Here is a 20,031-nt window from a genome sequence, read left to right on the forward strand (position 1 = left end):
GAGAATTGTCCAGAAGATGGTAACCACTTACAAGGACTGGCATGAGATGTTACCCTATGCTCTGCATGGCTACCGTACTACCATGCGCAGTTCAACCGGGGCAACCCCTTTCTCTCTTGTATATGGTATGGAAGCAGTTCTTCCTTTGGAAGTGGAGATCCCATCTCTCCGTGTGATCATGGAAGCAAAGTTATCTGAGGCTGAATGGTGCCAAAGCCGGTATGATCAGTTGAACTTGATTGAGGAAAAACGTATGGATGCCATGGCTCGTGGACAGTCATATCAAGCTAGAATGAAGACTGCTTTTGACAAGAAGGTCCATCCTCGAGAATTCAAGGTAGGGGAACTTGTATTGAAAAGGAGGGTAAGCCAGCAACCCGACCCAAGGGGCAAGTGGACGCCTAACTATGAAGGTCCTTATGTTGTCAAGAAGGCCTTCTCCGGTGGTGCTTTAATCCTTACACACATGGATGGTGTAGAACTTCCAAATCCAGTGAATACCGATATAGTCAAGAAATACTTTGCCAAGAAATATGAAAAGAACAGCGTGGTAGGTCGAAAACCCGAAAGGGCGACCTAGGCAAAAATGCGCTTCCCGGTGGATCGAAAACCCGAAAGGGCGGTCCAGGCAAAAATAAGGGACAAAAAAAATATGAAAAAAGCTCGCTGAGATTGTACACAACTCAGGCAAGAATGAGCGTCTCGATGAGCCGAAAACCCGGAAGGGCGGTTCATGCAAAAATGAGATTGAAACAAAAGGCAAGTAACTATATCTGGCTAACCACCGTCCCCCTTGGGGCATCTGCAGCTGTTAATGAATATCTTCATCAAAAGCTCCTATGCTTGCAAATTCAAAGTTTCTAGGAAATGTAATGATTACTGTGTTCAATGTACCACCAACCAATAAAAATTACCATTTTCCAAGCTTTGTAAATCCGTGGAGTCACGCCTTCGGCTGACCACCACTCTTATACATCGATTTGAGCCTGTGCTTTTGTTTGAAACTCTGCTTTCTTTTTACTTTCAAAGCTATATACAAAACATTTTCCTTCTATTTTGATAATGACAATGCTTGAAACAAGCATTTTTGAAAATTGAAAACTTTTTGTCTATTTTGAAAAGCAAACCTGAGCAACAGGGTACATTCAAATGAAACATGCATGAGCGAGAGTATGTTGATGTCTATTTCAATATGTGTTACAAGCAGGTTCTCCTCCAGGATAGTCTGTGGTCAATGGCAAGAATGAAAAAACAGAATGAAAATCCATGAGAATGAATAGGCTCGCTAAGTTGAAAACCCGAAAGGGCGGCTTAGGCAAAAATGAGCACCCCGCTGGATTGACAACCCGAAAGGGCAGTTCAGGCAAAAATGGGGCATTGAAAAGAATTTATTTCCCCGGTGGATCGAAAACCCGAAAGGGCGATCCAGGCAAAAATGGGATGCAAAAATGAATGAATGAAGACTGAAAAAATAATAGCATGCAAAAAGCATTGACCACAGATGCGACATCCACGGTACATCCAGCATTATTCCCAGTAGAGTCTTCCGAGATTCTATCCTCAAGCAAGTTGCATAGCTACCTGCCCTCAGCCATGGTTCCGACACGTCTCCCAACGACGTCATCTCCAAAGAGGATTTCCAGGAATGTGTAATATAGCACGAGCCACTACGTGCCCAATACTCCAATGTCTTGTCTGTCTCTGCGAAACTGTGTCTACAAACTGCCAACAGTCATGCATTACAAGCATTCATACATGCATAATCATGCATATTACGTGCCCATGCATTTAATAAAACTGTTATATCATCCATGCATATTGCATTTCCAATGTCAACATCAGTCTCAATTCAATACTCATGTCAGGTTCTCTGTCAAAACCTTGTGAGCCAATAATATCGGTCAATTTCTACCTTTCAAATCAAATCGACGTCAAGTCAATTTCAACCTATATTTTGTCAAAAAACTAATCCCCTGTGAATTTGTTTCTGTTCGGTCAAGTGGCTAGCGCAATCCAAGAGCAGCTTGAACCTACCTATTTGCTTATGTTATCGGTCGAGTGCCCAGCTCAATCCAAGAGCAGCTTGTACCTGTCAATATGTTTCGGTTTGGTCAAGTTACCAGTTCGCATCCAAGAACGACTTGTACCCGTTTACTTTTCAATGTTACCGGTCGAGTTACCAGTTCGAATCCAAGAACAGCTCGTACCTGTCTATGTGTCTATGATTTTGGTCAAGTGGCTAGTTCAAGTCCAAGAACAGCTTGTACCCGTCTATCTGTTTCTGTTTGCTCAAGTGGCTAGCTCGATCCAAGAGCAGCTTGCACCTGTCTATTTTATCCTTGTCTCCGGTGGAGTAACCAGTTCGCATCCAAGAACAAGCTCGCACCTGTCTATTTGCCTTTGCTTTCAGTCGAGTGACCAGTTCGAATCAAGAACAACTCGTACCTGTCTACTTTTTCTATGTCCCCGGTCGAGTGACCAGTTCGAATCCAAGAACAACTCGCACCTGTTTGTCTGCTTTTATTCCATGTCAAGTGCCTAGCTCAATCCAAGAGCAGCTTGTACCCGTCAATTTGTTCCTAGTCTCCTATCTACCCTGTTATCTGTTAACTTACCAATGTCTACCAATCCCGCAATGGATACGACATCTTTTGTTAATTCCAGCTTTCGTTTGTCTCGCACTCATAATCCAAATGTTGCATGGCATTCATGATATTTGAAAATGTACAAGCGTATTTTTACGTCCAAACACAGTGCAAATGTTAATATTTAAGTATCTTCGTCCCGTCAAGCCAAAGACTCCGTCTCTTGACCCTCCAGACAAAGAAACTTAAATAGGGGCAGCTGTTATACCCTGATTTTGGACCTAAAAATACTCGTTCAAATTTCTTTTTTAACACTGATATTTGTCAATTCTCTGTTATTTTACTCTGAATCTTTACTCTCTTTTTAAACGTATTTTACTGCCTCTGTCTTTTCTGACATTACAAGTCATTTAAGAACTCTCTGAAACGTCGCATTACTTTTCTTGCATTTTATTTCAAAAATCATACAAAAGGGTATTTTGGTCATTTCCTGCAGTGGAACCCATTTTAGTCCCTGTGTTTGCCTCTGAGTCTTTTCAATTTGTCGGTACAAATCATTGTTGAGTCTTTGTTTAAAAATCATTTCAAAAATTGCATCTGAGTCAGTTTGAGTCAGTTTAGTCCCTAGGGGCATTTTGGTCTTTTCCTGTCAAAATTTCGGCAGAGAGGTATTTTAAAATACCTCATTTTTGTAGCTGGTTCATTTTAGTCCTTTTGTTGATTTTATTTTTTGGTTTCACTTTACGTTTTGTCCAATTTACCAATTTTAGTCCAATTTTATTTTTTATTATTATTGCATTTTAGTCCCTGAAACAGTTTCTAAAATTGCATTTTAGTCCAATACTTTTCCAAATTGCATTCTTAAGTCCTTTTTTCATAATTGCAGATTAGTCCTTTTAATTTTTCTTTTTGCAGAAAGGTCCCTAAGTCAAAAATTCAGTCCAAGGCCGAGCCTTCTTCACAAAAGACAGATGTCACCATTTCATTAGATCTCAAGTACACATGTCAGCTATAAATACAACACAGTGTCAGAATTTCCAGAGGGATCCACACAATTCACGCCACCTCAACAAACAGAATCACAGTTTCTCTCTCCATTCAGTTAGATCAAAAACTCAGAAACTATCAAGAACATGAAGAACAAAGAATTATGACAAAGCATCTGCATCAGATGAAAAAGGGCGATCTATGCAAAAGTTAAGGATTATGACAAAGTAACTGCATCAGATGAAACATCACTCACTTGGGGCACTTTAGCTGTCAGAAGTTCTCCGATATCAAAGCATTATAGGCAGTGGAATTCAAAGTTGTTAGAGAAAGTAGCGGTTATTATGTTCAATGTACCTTCCCCATATTAATTACCATTGTCCACATTTTGTAATCTGTGGTGCCATGCTTTAGCTGGTTACCATTTCTTTTAAATCAATTCGAGCCTGTGCCCCTTTATTTGAAATTCATATTTATTCTATGTGCAAATTTTCTTCCATTTTTACTGTTAAAACTTGAAGTAAAAACTTTGAAAATTCTTTTAAAATCTTTATGTTTTCTTTTGGAAAAGAACAAAATGATGACAAATATATTATCTTTAATTCATGTATCATAGAAGCATGTGTCAACATTCGATTCAAAAGCATGTAGATTCATTTGTATGGACATAGTCATTACTAAAAAAGGAAAAAAAAGAAGAAAAGAATACCAAAAGAAAAACAATGACTATTTGAAGCATAAGCATGCAAAAGCACCTCAGTTTCAGTTCTGGAATGGCGACTTCGGCTAGTGTTTTGATTTTTGAGCTAAACTGTATCAGTGTTAAGATCGTTGGGCTTTATCCCACCTGTGGTTTGTTTGAAGGGTTCTACCCCGACAATGTTTAACTCATCTCTAGTAATGGTATTCCCGTTGAGGATTTATGGGCGTTTGTGCTGTGATGTTGAGCCATTTCTTTTTTGGACCTGCCTAACCTTGTCTCAACAGTCTTAACACTATACCGTCATTCGAGTCTCAGTCATATTCATTCATTCATGCATACATAGCATGAATATAAATATCATTCATACATAGTTGCATTATTACCCAATGTCCTATTTATCTTGTGTCTCATAAAAGTATCATCCTCAATATGTCTGGTTCAAAGTTTGCCACTAGTTAATTTCAAGGGGTAGGTCTCGCATATTCGTCTTTACCTAATTCACGGTAATAGACATGATCTTTTCCTTGCATATTCGTCTTTACCTAATTCACGGTATTAGGCATGATTTCTTTTACATATTCGTCTTTACCTAATTCACGGTAATAGGCATGATTTATTTTTTTTATATATATTCGTCTTTACCTAATTCACGGTAATAGGCATGATTTCTTTTGCATATTCGTCTTTACCTAATTCACGGTAATAGACATGATCTTTTCCTTGCATATTCGTCTTTACCTAATTCACGGTAATAGGCATGATTTCTTTTACATATTCGTCTTTACCTAATTCACGGTAATAGGCATGATTTATTTTTTTTATATATATTCGTCTTTACCTAATTCACGGTAATAGGCATGATTTCTTTTGCATATTCGTCTTTACCTAATTCACGGTAATAGACATGATCTTTTCCTTGCATATTCGTCTTTACCTAATTCACGGTAATAGGCATGATTTATTTTTTTATATATTCGTCTTTACCTAATTCACGGTAATAGGCATGATTTCTTTTGCATATTCGTCTTTACCTAATTCACGGTAATAGGCATGATTTACTTTGTTGCATATTCGTCTTTACCTAATTCACGGTAATAGGCATGATTTACTTTGTTGCATATTCGTCTTTACCTAATACACGGTAATAGACATGATTTCTTTCTTTTGCATATTCGTCTTTACCTAATTCATGGTAATAGACAGGATTTCTTTCTTTTGCATATTCGTCTTTACCTAATTCACGGTAATAGACATGATCTTTTCCTTGCATATTCGTCTTTACCTAATTCACGGTAATAGGCATGATTTACTTTGTTGCATATTCGTCTTTACCTAATTCACGGTAATAGGCATGATTTACTTTGTTGCATATTCGGCTTTACCTAATACACGGTAATAGACATGATTTCTTTCTTTTGCATATTCGTCTTTACCTAATTCATGGTAATAGACAGGATTTCTTTCTTTTGCATATTCGTCTTTACCTAATTCATGGTAATAGACATGATCTTTTCCTTGTATATTCGTCTTCACCTAATTCACGGTAATAGGCATGTTTTACTTTCTTGCATATTCGTCTTTACCTAATTCACGGTAATAGGCATGATTTCTTTTGCATATTCGTCTTTACCTAATTCACGGTAATATACATGATTTCTTTCTTGCGTATTCGTCTTTACCTAATTCACGGTAATAGGCATGATTATTTCCTCCAGGGTCGTCTTTACCAATTCTAAAGGTAATAGACATATGTTTATCTTTCTTGTAATGTTCTCTTTACCAATTTAAAGGTAATGTGCAGTTTTTCTTTCTCCCCAGTAATACTTGTTATTTTGGTCCTCAGTCGTTCTATTTTTGTCGGTGTTGCATTCATAATTGCATCGCATGCATTCATATCATTAGGCTCATGAGCGTTGCATTCTTAGCATTCCAACCGGTCAAAATTGGTGTACTTAATATTTAAGTCTCTTCGACCTGTTGATTTAAAAGTTTCTTTTTAAATCTCTGTGACGAAGAAACTTAAATAGGGGCATCTGTCATACCCCAATTTTTGACCTAAGATCACATTTCATTTGTCTTTTGGCCCGGAATTGTTTGCCTTTTTAGGAAAAATTTCGGCAGAGACGTATTTTAAATACCTCGTTTTTTGTTCATTTTTTTACCACTCTTTTTAGTCATTTTATTCTAGTCCTTTTCGTTATTATTATTATCATTATTTTATCATGTTGTTTGTCTTTATTTTTATTAAAAAAAGGCATAAAATGAAAATTCATCAAGAATAGTCTACCAGAACGTTCTCCAGAACGTTCTGGTCGTACTACGAGTGAAATAAAGTGACCTCATTATGTCCCATCAAATATACCACTAGATTACAGCTGCACAACACCACACGTTTTGCTTCAAAAGTGCATGGAACTAAAAGAACGTTCTTGAGAACATTCTGGTTGAACTTCAAAGGGGTAAGAATGACATCATCATGTTCCCTCATGTTGCCACCAGATCACAACTGTTTTTTCATCACGTGTGGTTGTCTCAAAAAGGAAAGGAACAACAAGAATGTTCTTAAGAACATTCTCCATATGGCAAATTTTACAACTTGGACACTCTTGCTCTCAAAGCAACAAAGGACAGCACTTGTAGCTTTCAAAGAAGTGCCAAACAGCTGTAAAAACAAGTGGCCTCCAAACTTCTACAGCTTGCATTCACGTGTCCACCTTTTCTCTTTGCAAATTGGAAGTTCCAGAACGTTCTGGAGAACGTTCTGCATGAACAAAATTCACTTTTTTCTCATTCTTGTGCTCCAAGCAACAAAAACATAAGCACATGGGCTGTTTTTAACAAGGAAAACACAGCTGTTTTTGTCTGTGAAGCTCCAAGTCTTTCACCTCTATAAATACAAGCATACCTCAATGGCAAAAGAGGAGGCTTACACACAAAGAATTGAATCTCTCTCAAAGTGAAGGTGCTCACTACTTTCAAACAAAGTTTTTTTCTTCTTTCTTTCTTTCTTTTCTTTCTCATCACCATCAACAAACAAACACAAAACAACACACCCTCATTACCAAAACAAACAAAAATCAAACAAAACAACCCTCTTTTTTTTTTTTTCTTTCTTTCTTCTACTCTCCCACAAAGGTATATCATCTCCCCTTTCTTTTCTTTCCTCATTTTTCTTTTCCTTTTCACTTTTTCCTTTCGTTCTTGCTCTCTCTCTCTCTCTCTCTCTCTCTCTCTCTCTCTCTCTCTCTCTATATATATATATATATATATATATATATATATATATATCTTTTAATTTATTTTTCACTAAAATACACACCTCAATCCAGAGTGCTCTGGTCCAAAATTAACTGTTAATATTATATTTTTATCCTCCAGAGTGCTCTGGTCCTAAATTAACTGTTAATATTTTATTTTTGTTTAATTTAATTATTCTCCAGAACAATCTGGTCCTTGTTAATTAAATTAATCCAGAGTGCTCTGGTCCTATATTAACTGTTAATATTATATTTTTGTTTAATTTAAATATTCTCCAGAACAATCTGGTCCTTATTAATTAAATTAATCCAGAGTGCTCTGGTCCTAAGTTAATTGTTAATATTATATTTTTGTTCTCCAGAGTGTTCTGGTCCTATATATATTAAATACTATTTATCTTGTTGAACTAACGTAAACTAACAATCTTTTCTTCACACCCACACACTTTTATTTTTTATTGCTCTATTAGTTTAATTTTCAGTTATTATGCAAAAACAACAAAAACATTCAAATATCCAAAATTCACAAAAAGAACTTTGCACAATAAACCTTGATCTTAAATCAAGTGACCGTCTTTTTTATTTTATTTTTCTTAATCAAATTTCAAATCAATTCTAATTCAACTTTAAGTCAGTTTTCTTCAATCTAAAAAACACAAATCAATTCTCATTTGCCACTTGGCTTTTTATTTTCAAAACCTTTTTTCAAAATCTAATAAAAAAACACTCAACCAATCAAACGTCAATTTCTACCCCGAACTACGAGGTTTTGATCCCTCACGGGTACGTAGGCAGAGGACCTTGTCCTTCCAAATCAATTAAAAAAACAATTTTTTTTTTCTTTTCAACTTTCAACTAAAAAACAAATTTCTTTTTTCTTATCAATTAAAAACAATTATCTTCTTTCTTTTCAACTAAAAATCAATTTTCTTTTTCGTTTTAACTCATCATCCAATTTTATTTTCATCTCTTCAAATAAGCAAAGCAATTTAGCACAAGATAAATTAAGTAAAAGGTTCCTACGGAGTACCGTAGACGCTAAGGGTGCTAACACCTTCCCTTCGCGTAACCAACCCCCGAATCCAAAGTCTTAAGGGTTTTTACTCATTTTTTCCCTCCCACGAATAAAATTGAGAGTTCAAAGATTGACGATTCAAAATCAATTAATGGTTTGATATCCGAAAATCACGAGCACAATCACAGAGAGAGAATCGGAGAAAGAAGCAATCTCAAGCACATAATCACAGAGAAAGAATCGGAGAAGATGAAGGGATTGAATCAGTGAATCATCGATTTATTTTCGGTCCAAAGAACAACCAGAAGGATCAAAGAATCATCAAGAACACTCAAGTTTTTCCGAAGAAAATTATCTCAAAACCTCCAACCAAAACTCAGGTAAAACTCATTTTTTTCTCTTTAAAAACGTTAATCATAGTTAAACCTGCAGAAAACGAACCGAACCGTATGCGCAAGACCTAGATCCATAAGGACCTAGGCTTTGCAAGCAAGAACAAGCACCAGAGAAGTAACAAATACGAAACGATGTAGATCCTTAAGAGTTTGAACGTACTCATTCAAAACCCTAAAAAATAATTTCAAAACCGTATGAAAATTCTCCGATCTACGTCGTTTCAAGCTTTGTTTATGAAAATCATTGTTGGACTCGTGTTTAGGGTTTAAAGATGAACAAGAAAACGTAAGATTTTTTGAAGTTCTGGAAACCTTCATGTTGGAACCCTAGGGTTTCATCGGAGAAGATGAAGTTTCCGATGAATCTTCATCTTCTCCGGCGTGCTCAAGCACAAGTCCGGCGAAGAAATTCAGGTAGAGAAGAGAGAAGACTGAAACTTAGAGAGAGAAAGAAGGTTTGCAAATGAAAAAAACCGGCGTTCAGACTTTTAAATAGGCTAGTGAACCGGACCGGTCCGAAACCGGTCCATTCCCGTTGATTCCTGGCCGTTTGATCTAGGGTTTCAGGACTCTGGATCAATCCTGTGGCTCCTGTGCGCCCAGGCTTTTAGGAGTTGGGTTGGGCCTATTTTCTTTGGTTTTCTTACGTCTTTACTATTTTTTGTGCTATTCACACCGTTTTTCTTGCTATTTGAACCAGTGCTTTGATCAAAAATCTTGATAAAATTTCTAGAAAATTCATGCTTGCTTTTTGATGTTTTCTTGATGTTTTTATGACATTTTTGCATATTGAGGTCGATAAAATCTTGTATGATTGATTCATAGCATTTTAATTCTTTTTGGATTATTTCTTATGAATTTTTTGTCATATCTTTGTCCTTGATTTGTGGATATGTGATAAAAGCCTTTTGATGTGTTGATATGAGATAGTTATGCCTATAATCACATGTTGATCTTGCTGTTTTGGATTGATTCATGAAGCCTTGATTTTGTGAGCAATGTATGTATATTTTGGGAAATGAAATGCTAAGCCTATTTTAAAAAAAAGTTGGTATGAAATTATGCTTGAATGCTTCCAATAATTCCATGTTATAGCTTGAGATAAAGAAAACCATTTCAAAATTTACCATGGCATGAGAATTAGAGGCCACAAATGCTTTAAGTTTCATACCAAAATTCTTAGGGTTTGTTATCATTTTATTACTATCTTTGTGTCATTTTATATGCTTTTGTCTCTTGTTACTTTTTATGCTTTATTTCACTAACAAGTTTATCTCCATATTTCATACATCTCATTAAGCATTGCATTCCTATTTCAATTTTACATAGTTTAGTTTTTTTTGTATTCTTTTATTTTCATTTGGGAAATGTAATATTTAGGTAGGTTTTATTTCTTTTAAATTTCTTACAAAGGCCATAGAATGTAACTAGGACAATGTAAAGGACTATGGACACTATAAGTGATGTACACCGACACAAGCACCGACACGCACACACGTTGCATGTTTACCGTTTGCATGTTTCTCCATTTTGCCCTTCCCAAGAAAAAACAGAGAATATCAAAGATTGAAAGGTTCAAGCCTAATTAATGACTTGACACCCGAAAATCGCGATAACACGGGCGAACTCTACAAAAATGTCAAGCACGCCCTAAGCGTCAACCTTGTGAAAGGCTCTGACCAGGCGAACTCTACAAAAAGGTCAAGCACGCCCTAAACGTCAACCTTGTGAAAGGCTCTGACCGGGAGAACTCTACAAAAAGGTCAAGCGAGCCCTAAACATCAACCTTGTACAAGGCTCTAACCTGGCAAAATCTACAATCAAGCAAGCTTAAGACTTCAACCTTGTACAAGGCTCTGACCAGGAAAACTCTAGAAATCGACGAGCCCTAAACGTCAACCTTGTACAAGGCTTTGACCGTGCAAACTCTACAAATCTACGAGACCTAAATGTCAACCTTGTATAAAGCTCTGACCGGGCGAACTCCACAATCCAACGAGCCTAAAACGTCAACCTTGTACAAGGCTCTGACCTAGTGAATTCTACAATAAAGTGAGCCTAAAGAGTCAACCTTGTACAAGGCTCTAACGTGGCGAATTCTACAATCAAGTGGGCCTAAAATGGCATTCATATCAAGATACTAAGGTAAAATTGATAAGGTTACAAGTAAAATACTAGGGCGTCATTCAAGGACCGCCAATCAGAGATTACTTCATAAAAGCAACATCATTAAGTTACAACGCGTCGTTCAAGGTTCGCCTATTGGAAATTACATCCAAAAGATGCCACGATTCAAACATTTAGGCTGTGTTTGGTAACACAAAAAAGCTAGCTTATAGCTTGTTGGATTAGCTTATAAGCTCGTTGGATGAAAATGTGACGTGTTTGGTAACAAGCTTTTCTCACGAGGTTATAGCGTTTTTTGAAAAGCTATTTCAAGTAATTTTTGAGCTTATAGCTGGTAGCTTTTTATATTTTCTTCCAACGTTAACCCTATTAATTTAAATTAATTATTTTTTAAATAAAACAACTATACCCATGTTCATCTTTATAACTGCCACATTTTTTCCCTTAAAAAAAACGAAAAAATGCCACGTTGTTTTTTTAAGGAGCACTTTATATATATACCCTATCGTCATAAATTGTTCATCCATTCAGCTGTAAACCCTTTGGGAAATTTGCATGATATTGGTTCAGCGTCATAAATTACTTCATCTTCCTGGTCAATTGACATACATGATACAAGTATAATTAAACTAACTACATATATCTCGCAAAAATTAATATAATGCATGTACAAAATAAGAATATAATTTATTTTATTAAATAGAAAATCTAATATACCATAGTTGATTTAATTTATATAGATATCTATTCATTATTGTCAAAGTATTGATAGTAATAAAGAGAAATGTGTTAAAATAGAATGAAGAAGTGTATTATATACATAAAAGAAAACAAACTAGTAAATAAGGAAATGTGTGTGTGTGTGTTCTTTTTTAAGGAAATGCTTTATATTTTGCTATAACTAACCTACTATACACCACACAAAAAATAACTAGCCTATTTTTTTTAAAGAAAAAAATAACTAGCCTATTGTACGTTGTAAAATTTTATATATTATAGCTCACATTTTGTTTCCACCTTCCTCTTATTTTTGGGATTCATAAAGCAGAGATCAAAATTGTCGATGAAATTTTTTTTAGGATTAAAAGTCGAAGAAATTTTTAATGGAGGCTAAGACCAAAAGTTTGAATATTTATAGGGACCAAAAACATATTTAACTTTAAATTAAAATATTAAAAAAATAAATACATTAAAAAAATGTGTGTGTATATATATATTTAAAAAAAAAATGTCATTTTATACTTATCAGCCACTTCGCTAATTTTACCAAACACATTATTTTTAATAAGCAAGCTTTTCAACTATAAGCTATCAGCTATCCGTCATCAGCTATCAGCTAACTTTTCAGCTATCAGCTAGCTTATAGCTTATTTTTTTACCAAACAAAGCCTTAAGCAAAAAGAGAAAAGTGGCCAAAACTCAACCGTCAGATCTAAATCTAACAAAAACGAAGACTTTAATACAGTTAAATGCCAGTGAGCTCGCCATAAGATTCATAAACGATAGTTGCCACCCACGCTTCAATGTCTAAAACAACTTTACAACTAATCACTTTGTCTTGTCCCAAGACTCGTGTTTGGCGCTATGGACCGCTATTGTACAATTAAAGGGGCTCAAACGCCCTCAAGAAGGGTCAAAAATGGCCTTTGGAGCATCCCCATAAGGGGGCTGCCTCAAAAGGCTTCTAGAAACATCTAGAACATACTAAAGCATCCTATAAGATCAACCTTACAGATTGATCACTTTTCCTTTTCCCACGACTTGTGCTTGGGGGGTTGTAAACCGACAATATATTCCTAAGGGACTAAAAGCCCTCTAGGAAGGTTTAGGCGCCCTCCAGAAGGGCTCATGAGGCTTAGGCGCGTCCCCTTAACGACGCCGCCTCAACTAACTTCTAGAAGCATCTAGAACCTGGTAAAAAGACCTAAAGCCCAACATGTTTGGGGCTTAAGTTACGCTAAAAACAAAGCCCAGAAAGGGCTATAAATACCACTCTTACGATCATTCTGAAGGCATCTCATAAACAGTCTAAACCCTAGATTCTACCATTGTACTATTGTACTCAGCGCAAGTACATATTTGTATTCATTTGATATTTATTTTTTTTACTATTGGAGTAGTCAAAAATTCAAAATGGTGGTATCACCATATTTGAGTGGTTGTGGTACCATATTGATATTTTTGAAGGATTTAAAGGTTAGAACGATGATAACACCAAATTTGAGTGGTTTAGCACCATAATAGAGTAGTCATAGTATCATATTAGACTGGTGTTAGTATAAAAGAGATGTCTTCGTATCATATTAGAGGTGTAAATCTCGAACAATTTTCAACATTGCAGTAGCTAACCGCATAGTTTTAATTGAGCTTGTTTTATTCTAGAGGCAACGTGGTTGATAGTCTGTCTTACACAATTTTCGACAGTGCCACAAAAAGTCTTAAAAAGAGAAACCTTATTGTAACTCAACTTAATAACAACTTTAGTAGATATTCTCTTTCAAAATAGAATTTGAAAATCTAAATACTAACAGTTTGGAAATTTTAAACTAACATTTACATATAACATAAACATGCCATAGTAATTTTTAATACATTAGAGCATAGCAATGAAAACATTTAGCATGCATTTAGCGGTAAATACTTTAAGATAAAAGATATACCACCTTAGTAAAAAAAAAAATTACAAATATACCAATAATTCATACTTTAACTTCTCCCAAGGCCGACCTTTAGTGGGTGTAAACAGCTCTATCGAACTGGACCTCCCAAATTGTGAGGCCCAAAATATATTTTTATTATATGTATAAGACATGAAAAAATCCTATATATATATATATATATATATATCCCTTAAAAACACAATATAATTTTTTTTCTTTTTTCTTTTTAGAAAACATGTAACTTTTGGCCTACATTTATCATGGATAATAGCGAAGCTCTAATTATAATTTTTTTTTCTCTTTTAGAAAAAGTTGTGTCTTTTTTAATAAGGGCTGATACGACAAGATAAATTGCACTCTTAGAGTCGAGATAGTCTTGTATGATCACAAGAATATGTATAGTGTTTAGGCACTCATTTAATTTTCAACAATTTTTTCTTTTCATTTTTCACTTGGTGATTTTTCTCAACTTATTGTTCCTCAGTCACGGTGGTTTAATTTTTAAACTCTAATATAATAAAATAGATATATCGAAGATTATTTCCTTTTCATTGATCAACCACAATGTCCATCCATCAAAATTTTCTCATTTTTATATTCTCTTCTGTAATTGTCGATGTTTGATTCTTTTTGGTGGTAAAAGCAAATGTTATAATTGTCGATATTTGATTCTTTTTGGTGGTAAAAGCAAATGTTATTGTTTCTCCATTCCGAGCAAAAAAAAATACTCATTTAACTTAATTTTGAAAAGAGAAAATAGTTACAAACAAATCAAGAAAAAAATATCATTAAACTTAATTGTGAAAAGAGAAAACAGATACAAACAAACCAAAATGACTGAAATTAAATTGTATATTTACAAAGTTATTGAAATGGATAAAATGAGGGGAGATTGATGTGTTTGAAAAATTAGAAGGGGTTCTTGTGTTATTTAAGAAAATCTCAAGAGAAGTCAAAGTAATTTGCCTTTTTATCATTAGTGTCGGCTTTATCATTAATTTTTTCTTATTTTCTCAATTCATATAGTATTGGAATGGGCTTTGATGCATAGCCCCCCACTTCGAATTAACCCATGCGGAGCACAGGCCCGTGCTTAGCACTGCCAAACTCCTCTACATAAAATAAAAGATAATACACTCTTGGAGTCAGTGCCAAACTACAAAGATCATTCACTAAATATTTCTTTTTTCTTGATACCTTTTCAAAGTCTTTAAGAGTTATATACAAGGATATGAAATTAAATTCCCTATTATTACTCCTCGCATAGCAAATGATCTTAAAACTAATTTTCTATTATTAATGGATAGTGACAATTTTGCTAATCTTATCGCAACTAGATGTTGAAGTTGGCTTTAGATTGTGGCTTGAGAAGAGTCGTATGTGAGGGAGATAATGAAAGGGTAGTTATGATGATTCAAAATGAGAATAAGGAGATTAGATCTTATCTAGGTGAGCTTATAAGGGAAATCCGTTTTGTTCAGTCTTGTTTTGACACTTGTCAAATTAGATCTATCCCTAGAAGATGTAATCTAGCGGCCCATATCATGGCTCAAGCAGCCCACTCTGATCCTAATAGAGTTTGGATAGAGGAGGTGCCACAGCAACTCAATGAGGTGTATTTTCATGATTTAATCAATTAATGATATATCGTTTTATTCAAAAAAAAATATATATAATCCCTTCACTTTAGCATTTTGTTATCCGTTATCCGATGTTGCTCCCTCTCGGTTAATGGTATCAAGGGCCTATCTTTATTACCAGAGTCGAGCCTCTAATTTCATATGAACGGCCCTGACCTCTCGGTGTAATAACTTTAATTTAATTAATTAATTAACAAACTCAATATAGTATTAATTTTTATTTTTTTTTAAGGATCAATATAGTATGAATTAATTAACAATATGGGAATTAAAGATTACATAATTTGTCTGTAAGCGTTCTAGCCTAGATTCTGCATGCTTGAAGTCTTCAACTGATAGTATGTTGTGTTGACTTTGACTTCTCCATAATCACATTGCTCGAATGATACCCACACCATCATGTATAGGGATTAGGGAATGTCCTGATGGTCAAGTTTTTCTACACGAGAAACAAATTTTTTTTTTTTTTTTAGTATAAACAAATATTGTTATGAAATGATTTATCGCCTTAAACTTGTCTGTCGCTGCATCTCTCGAACCAACATTTCCAATGTTCTCAACATTCAATGTCGCAGCTTGAGAAGTTTGGATAATTAGACATAGCATGCACCTCCTGACTTATCATGCCAGTAAACATAGGATAACAGTTGATCTTACAGGAGATGGTGTTGCACCTACAAGTGCTCTAGCTAGCAATCAAATCAATTTCTAAATGAGGTTGGTGACTGCTTCCTAGAATATCCTAATGTAGAGATGAGTAACTCTTGCATAGACACAACTTAGAATTAATTTTACTTGGGAATAATTACATAAATGATTAAATTTAAAAGAGAAATAATTTAATCACATGATATCTTTTTTCTTTTAAATTTTATCAATGTGTGTGCCCAAAGAAAATTTATTTCGAGTTTTACATATTCAAGTCGCGCCATGCAGAGATACTCATTTATAGATGAGATCACACGAGAATTGAAGTAATTTCTACTTAGTCACAACCTTAAATCAAAAATATTTGGACACCCACATACAAGTGAAAAAAAAATATTAAAGGGTTAAATAAGTAAGTAGTTCCCCTAAGTATACCAACATTTGATTTTAGATCCCTTAAAATATTCCTTATGACTAAAATTAAATGTTGATATATTTACTGAGAACATTTACTTATTTAACCAAAAACTAAAAGATAAATAAATTGAACAATCATTATTTTTATCTTTTAAATATCTTTAAATTTCTCTTTTCTATTGGAATAAAGATCGGTAGACACCCTTAAAGTGTACACCCCTTTGTACCACTAAAATATTTTAGTTAACCAAATATATGGTCTGAGTGACCACATTTTTTCAGATGCGTGACCACTGTTTAGAAGTTGAAAAATGTGGTCACGCAACTAAAATTCGCGTGACCACTATTTTCCACTTAGTTAACCAAATAAATTTTGAAAAATTAGTGGTCACACCACTTAAAAAATGTTGTCACACAGACCATATATTTGATTAACTAAAAATTTTCAGAGTGGTACAAACGGGTGTACACATTAAGGGTGTCTACCTATCATTTATGCCCGCTTAAGTATTTTCAATTTGCATTTGCTACCAACAGGGTTGTACATGAGTTGAGTCAACCTAGAAAATCCGAATAAACCCACCCAAAAAAATTCAACAAAGTGGATTGTGTTGGGTCATTGGGCGGATATGGTTTTAAAAAATTAAAAACCATAAAAAAAAAAAAAAAAGATTTCGGGTAAAACCATACTCAGACCCAATAAACTAACTTATCCAATAATACCCACATTTTTGTTTTAACTTTCTTAGAAACAAAGGAGAATGCCAAAAGTTTTGGTCACAAATCAAGTCTAATATTCAAAATTGACACAAGATATCGTCTATATTGAAAATTAAAACAAGTTAGAGTTACAAATTAGAATGTTATACTTTTTGATTATTTTGATATTAATGCAATTTTACGTTTTTATGATGTAATTTATTCTTTGATATTATTAATTATTATTTTATGACGCTAAAATATAGTGAAAATAGGTTACATAATTTAAAAATATATATATAATTTGAGTATTATTCTATGAAAAAATACGATGACTCATCATTTAGTCATTTAATTTAACAAAAAAACTTGATATTTTTTTTTTGGGTAGTCCGCTACGCAACCCAACCCAAACCATAAATTAGTGGGTTTGCCCAACCCAATCCAATAACGTGACGGATAGTTATTTTATCTCACCCAAATTGAAGTACATTATAGGATTCAGATATTAGGTTTAGCCAAATTCAACCTAAACTGACCCACGTACACCCGTAGCGACCAATTACGTCTTACTCCAAGAATTGGATGAAAAAGTCATTCATACCGTCTGATCTTAAATCACACGGTGATGAAGCATTGGACAAACAAACTAATGACAGTACTCTCTATGGCGGTGGAATCTAATGAGGATTTGGGCTTGGGCCCTTCTAGTAACTAAAATAAATTTAATTTGTTTTGTTTCACTTGTGACAGCTGAAGAATAATACGATATAGGTTTGAAAAGTTGTTACATATATACTAAATCGAGAAATTCTGCATCGCACATTATCAGCAAAAACCAGAAACAACAAGGAGCGTTGTTTGTTGCTGAAGAACTTCTCTCTTCAAACATCAACACCTCACTAGGTACGTAATCATCTCTCTCTTTTCTCTCTCTCTCTCTCCTCTCTCTCTTTCTCTCTCTTAAAGAACGCCATAGCCCTAGGTTCATTTGTTGCAACGAATTATCCAAGAAAATAGTAACAATTTTCTTCTTCTTTATTATTTCTAATCGAGTTAAAAAATATTGATCCTTTTTTTCTTTTCTATTGATTATAGCAATTTGTTTCTATTATCACCGATTAATTCCTGTTATCGATCTATCATGGCAATTCTATTTGACTCTCTTAGGGCATTAGGGCACAGTTCCATCAAGAAAAAATAAATAAAGATTCATTAAAAGATAATCAATGAATCAATCATTAATTAAGATCCTTTATTTTATTTTAATATAACAATATATATGATTATGAATTCGTCTGAGTTTGTTATTGAAAGATTTAATGACCTAATTTGATTTATTGAAATTAATCTGCAGTTGAATAGCTACGATGTCTTCATCAAATTCACCATGTGCAGCATGCAAGTTTCTCAGACGAAAGTGCACTCAAGAATGTGATTTTGCTCCTTACTTTCTCCCAGAAAATCCACAGCGATTCGCTAATGTTCACCGTGTCTTCGGTGCAAGCAACGTCGCTAAGCTCTTAAAAGAGCTTGACGTGAAGGACCGTGAAGACGCGGTGAAATCTTTGGCATACGAGGCAGAGTCTCGTATAAAAGACCCTGTCTATGGATGTGTAGGTCTCATCTCATATCTCCAACAGAAGTTAAGAGAAACTCAAAATGAACTCACCGTTGCGAAAAAAGAACTCGCCGGTTATAATTTGAATCCTCAAACCATGCAGTGCTTATTGATGAATTCTGGAACAGTTTTAATGCCTCAACAGCAGCAGCAGCAACAGCAACAATGGAATTCGCAGTTTGCGGCTTTTGCGAATTACCCTAACAATTTTCCTCAAGAGATGGTTGGAGGAGGTGGACTAGTTATGCAGCAGCAACAAGAACATGAGCTTCAGATGGGTGGTGGATATCAAGTTACACCACAAGAGTATTTGCTTAGGTCTGGTGGTGGATATCAGATGGGTGGTGGACTTCAGATGGGTGCTGGTGCTGGTGGTGTTGCTGTTTCTGATCATGCTGATGTGGCTCATCCTTTAGATATGGGAAATTTTGACAATGGTGCTAGTGGTGGTGCCGGCGGCGGGGTCTATTATCAGATTCCACAGCAAGGAGGAGAGCAACAACATAATTATCATGTTGGTGTTGCTCATGCTAATCCAGTTGAGGCACAGCTTTTGTTATCTCCACAGAATCAAGAAGCTGGTGAGGATGGTAAAAGTGTTGGTAGTGCTCATCGTTCAAGTTGATTTAGATTTAATTGCTCTTTTTTTTTTTGGGTGTGAAATTCTGAATATTGGTTTGTGTTGATATGTGAATATGAGGACATATCTTTAGTCTTATGCATATAAATGAAATGAATCTGAATAAAGACTTGGTTTATATATTTGTTTTGTTGGTTTGGTTTTCTCTATTTATAAGTTTCTTTACTTTGTGACTTTGTGATGTATACCAAGTCCAATTGACTTGAGTGATGATTGTGCTAGATGATCTATTCAATAGGAACGTTTCTATTACTTCAATTATCTCGTGCTAAGTTATTTATTTATTACTAAATTACCTTTGTGGGGTACCAAGGGGACTAGCATTATCCAATAGTTTTAGGAAAAGGGAGTGCCTAGCAAATAATTTTCCATAATTATGTATAAAAAAATTTCCATTTTTTTAAGAGGTAAAATTTATAGCATTTCATTACTTAAAATATGTTCAATGCAATTTGGTGGCATGACCAAAATCTGGAAATTATCGGACAATGTGGTCCTCGTCTGAGCTAACTCATGAGCAACCTCATTTGTTTATCTTCGCACAAATTCAACATTAGAGTTTTTATATAATTGCTTAAATTTTTCATTGGTTGAAGTACTAGAATAAGTAATTTTGTATGGAAAAGTGGTGTAATTA

The 20,031-nt window shown here is 34.6% G+C and overlaps 1 protein-coding gene across 1 annotated transcript; it reads left to right on the plus strand.

Moving 5' to 3' along the window:
- Positions 1-17,903: 17,903 nt before the first annotated feature.
- On the plus strand, positions 17,904-19,470 carry LOC25490669 (protein LATERAL ORGAN BOUNDARIES). Its single transcript, XM_013604291.3, has 2 exons — positions 17,904-18,039; positions 18,491-19,470. Exon 2 carries the CDS (start codon positions 18,504-18,506, stop codon positions 19,377-19,379), a length of 876 nt encoding a protein of 291 aa, XP_013459745.1. The 5' UTR covers positions 17,904-18,039; positions 18,491-18,503; the 3' UTR covers positions 19,380-19,470.
- Positions 19,471-20,031: the final 561 nt, after the last annotated feature.

The sequence above is a fragment of the Medicago truncatula genome, chromosome 3 (genome assembly GCF_003473485.1).
Source record: "Medicago truncatula cultivar Jemalong A17 chromosome 3, MtrunA17r5.0-ANR, whole genome shotgun sequence".
Lineage (NCBI taxonomy): Eukaryota > Viridiplantae > Streptophyta > Magnoliopsida > Fabales > Fabaceae > Medicago > Medicago truncatula.

Bases quoted from the DNA above. Each gene is read 5' to 3' on its own strand.
- LOC25490669 (XM_013604291.3), top strand. From the start codon at position 18,504: ATGTCTTCATCAAATTCACCATGTGCAGCATGCAAGTTTCTCAGACGA.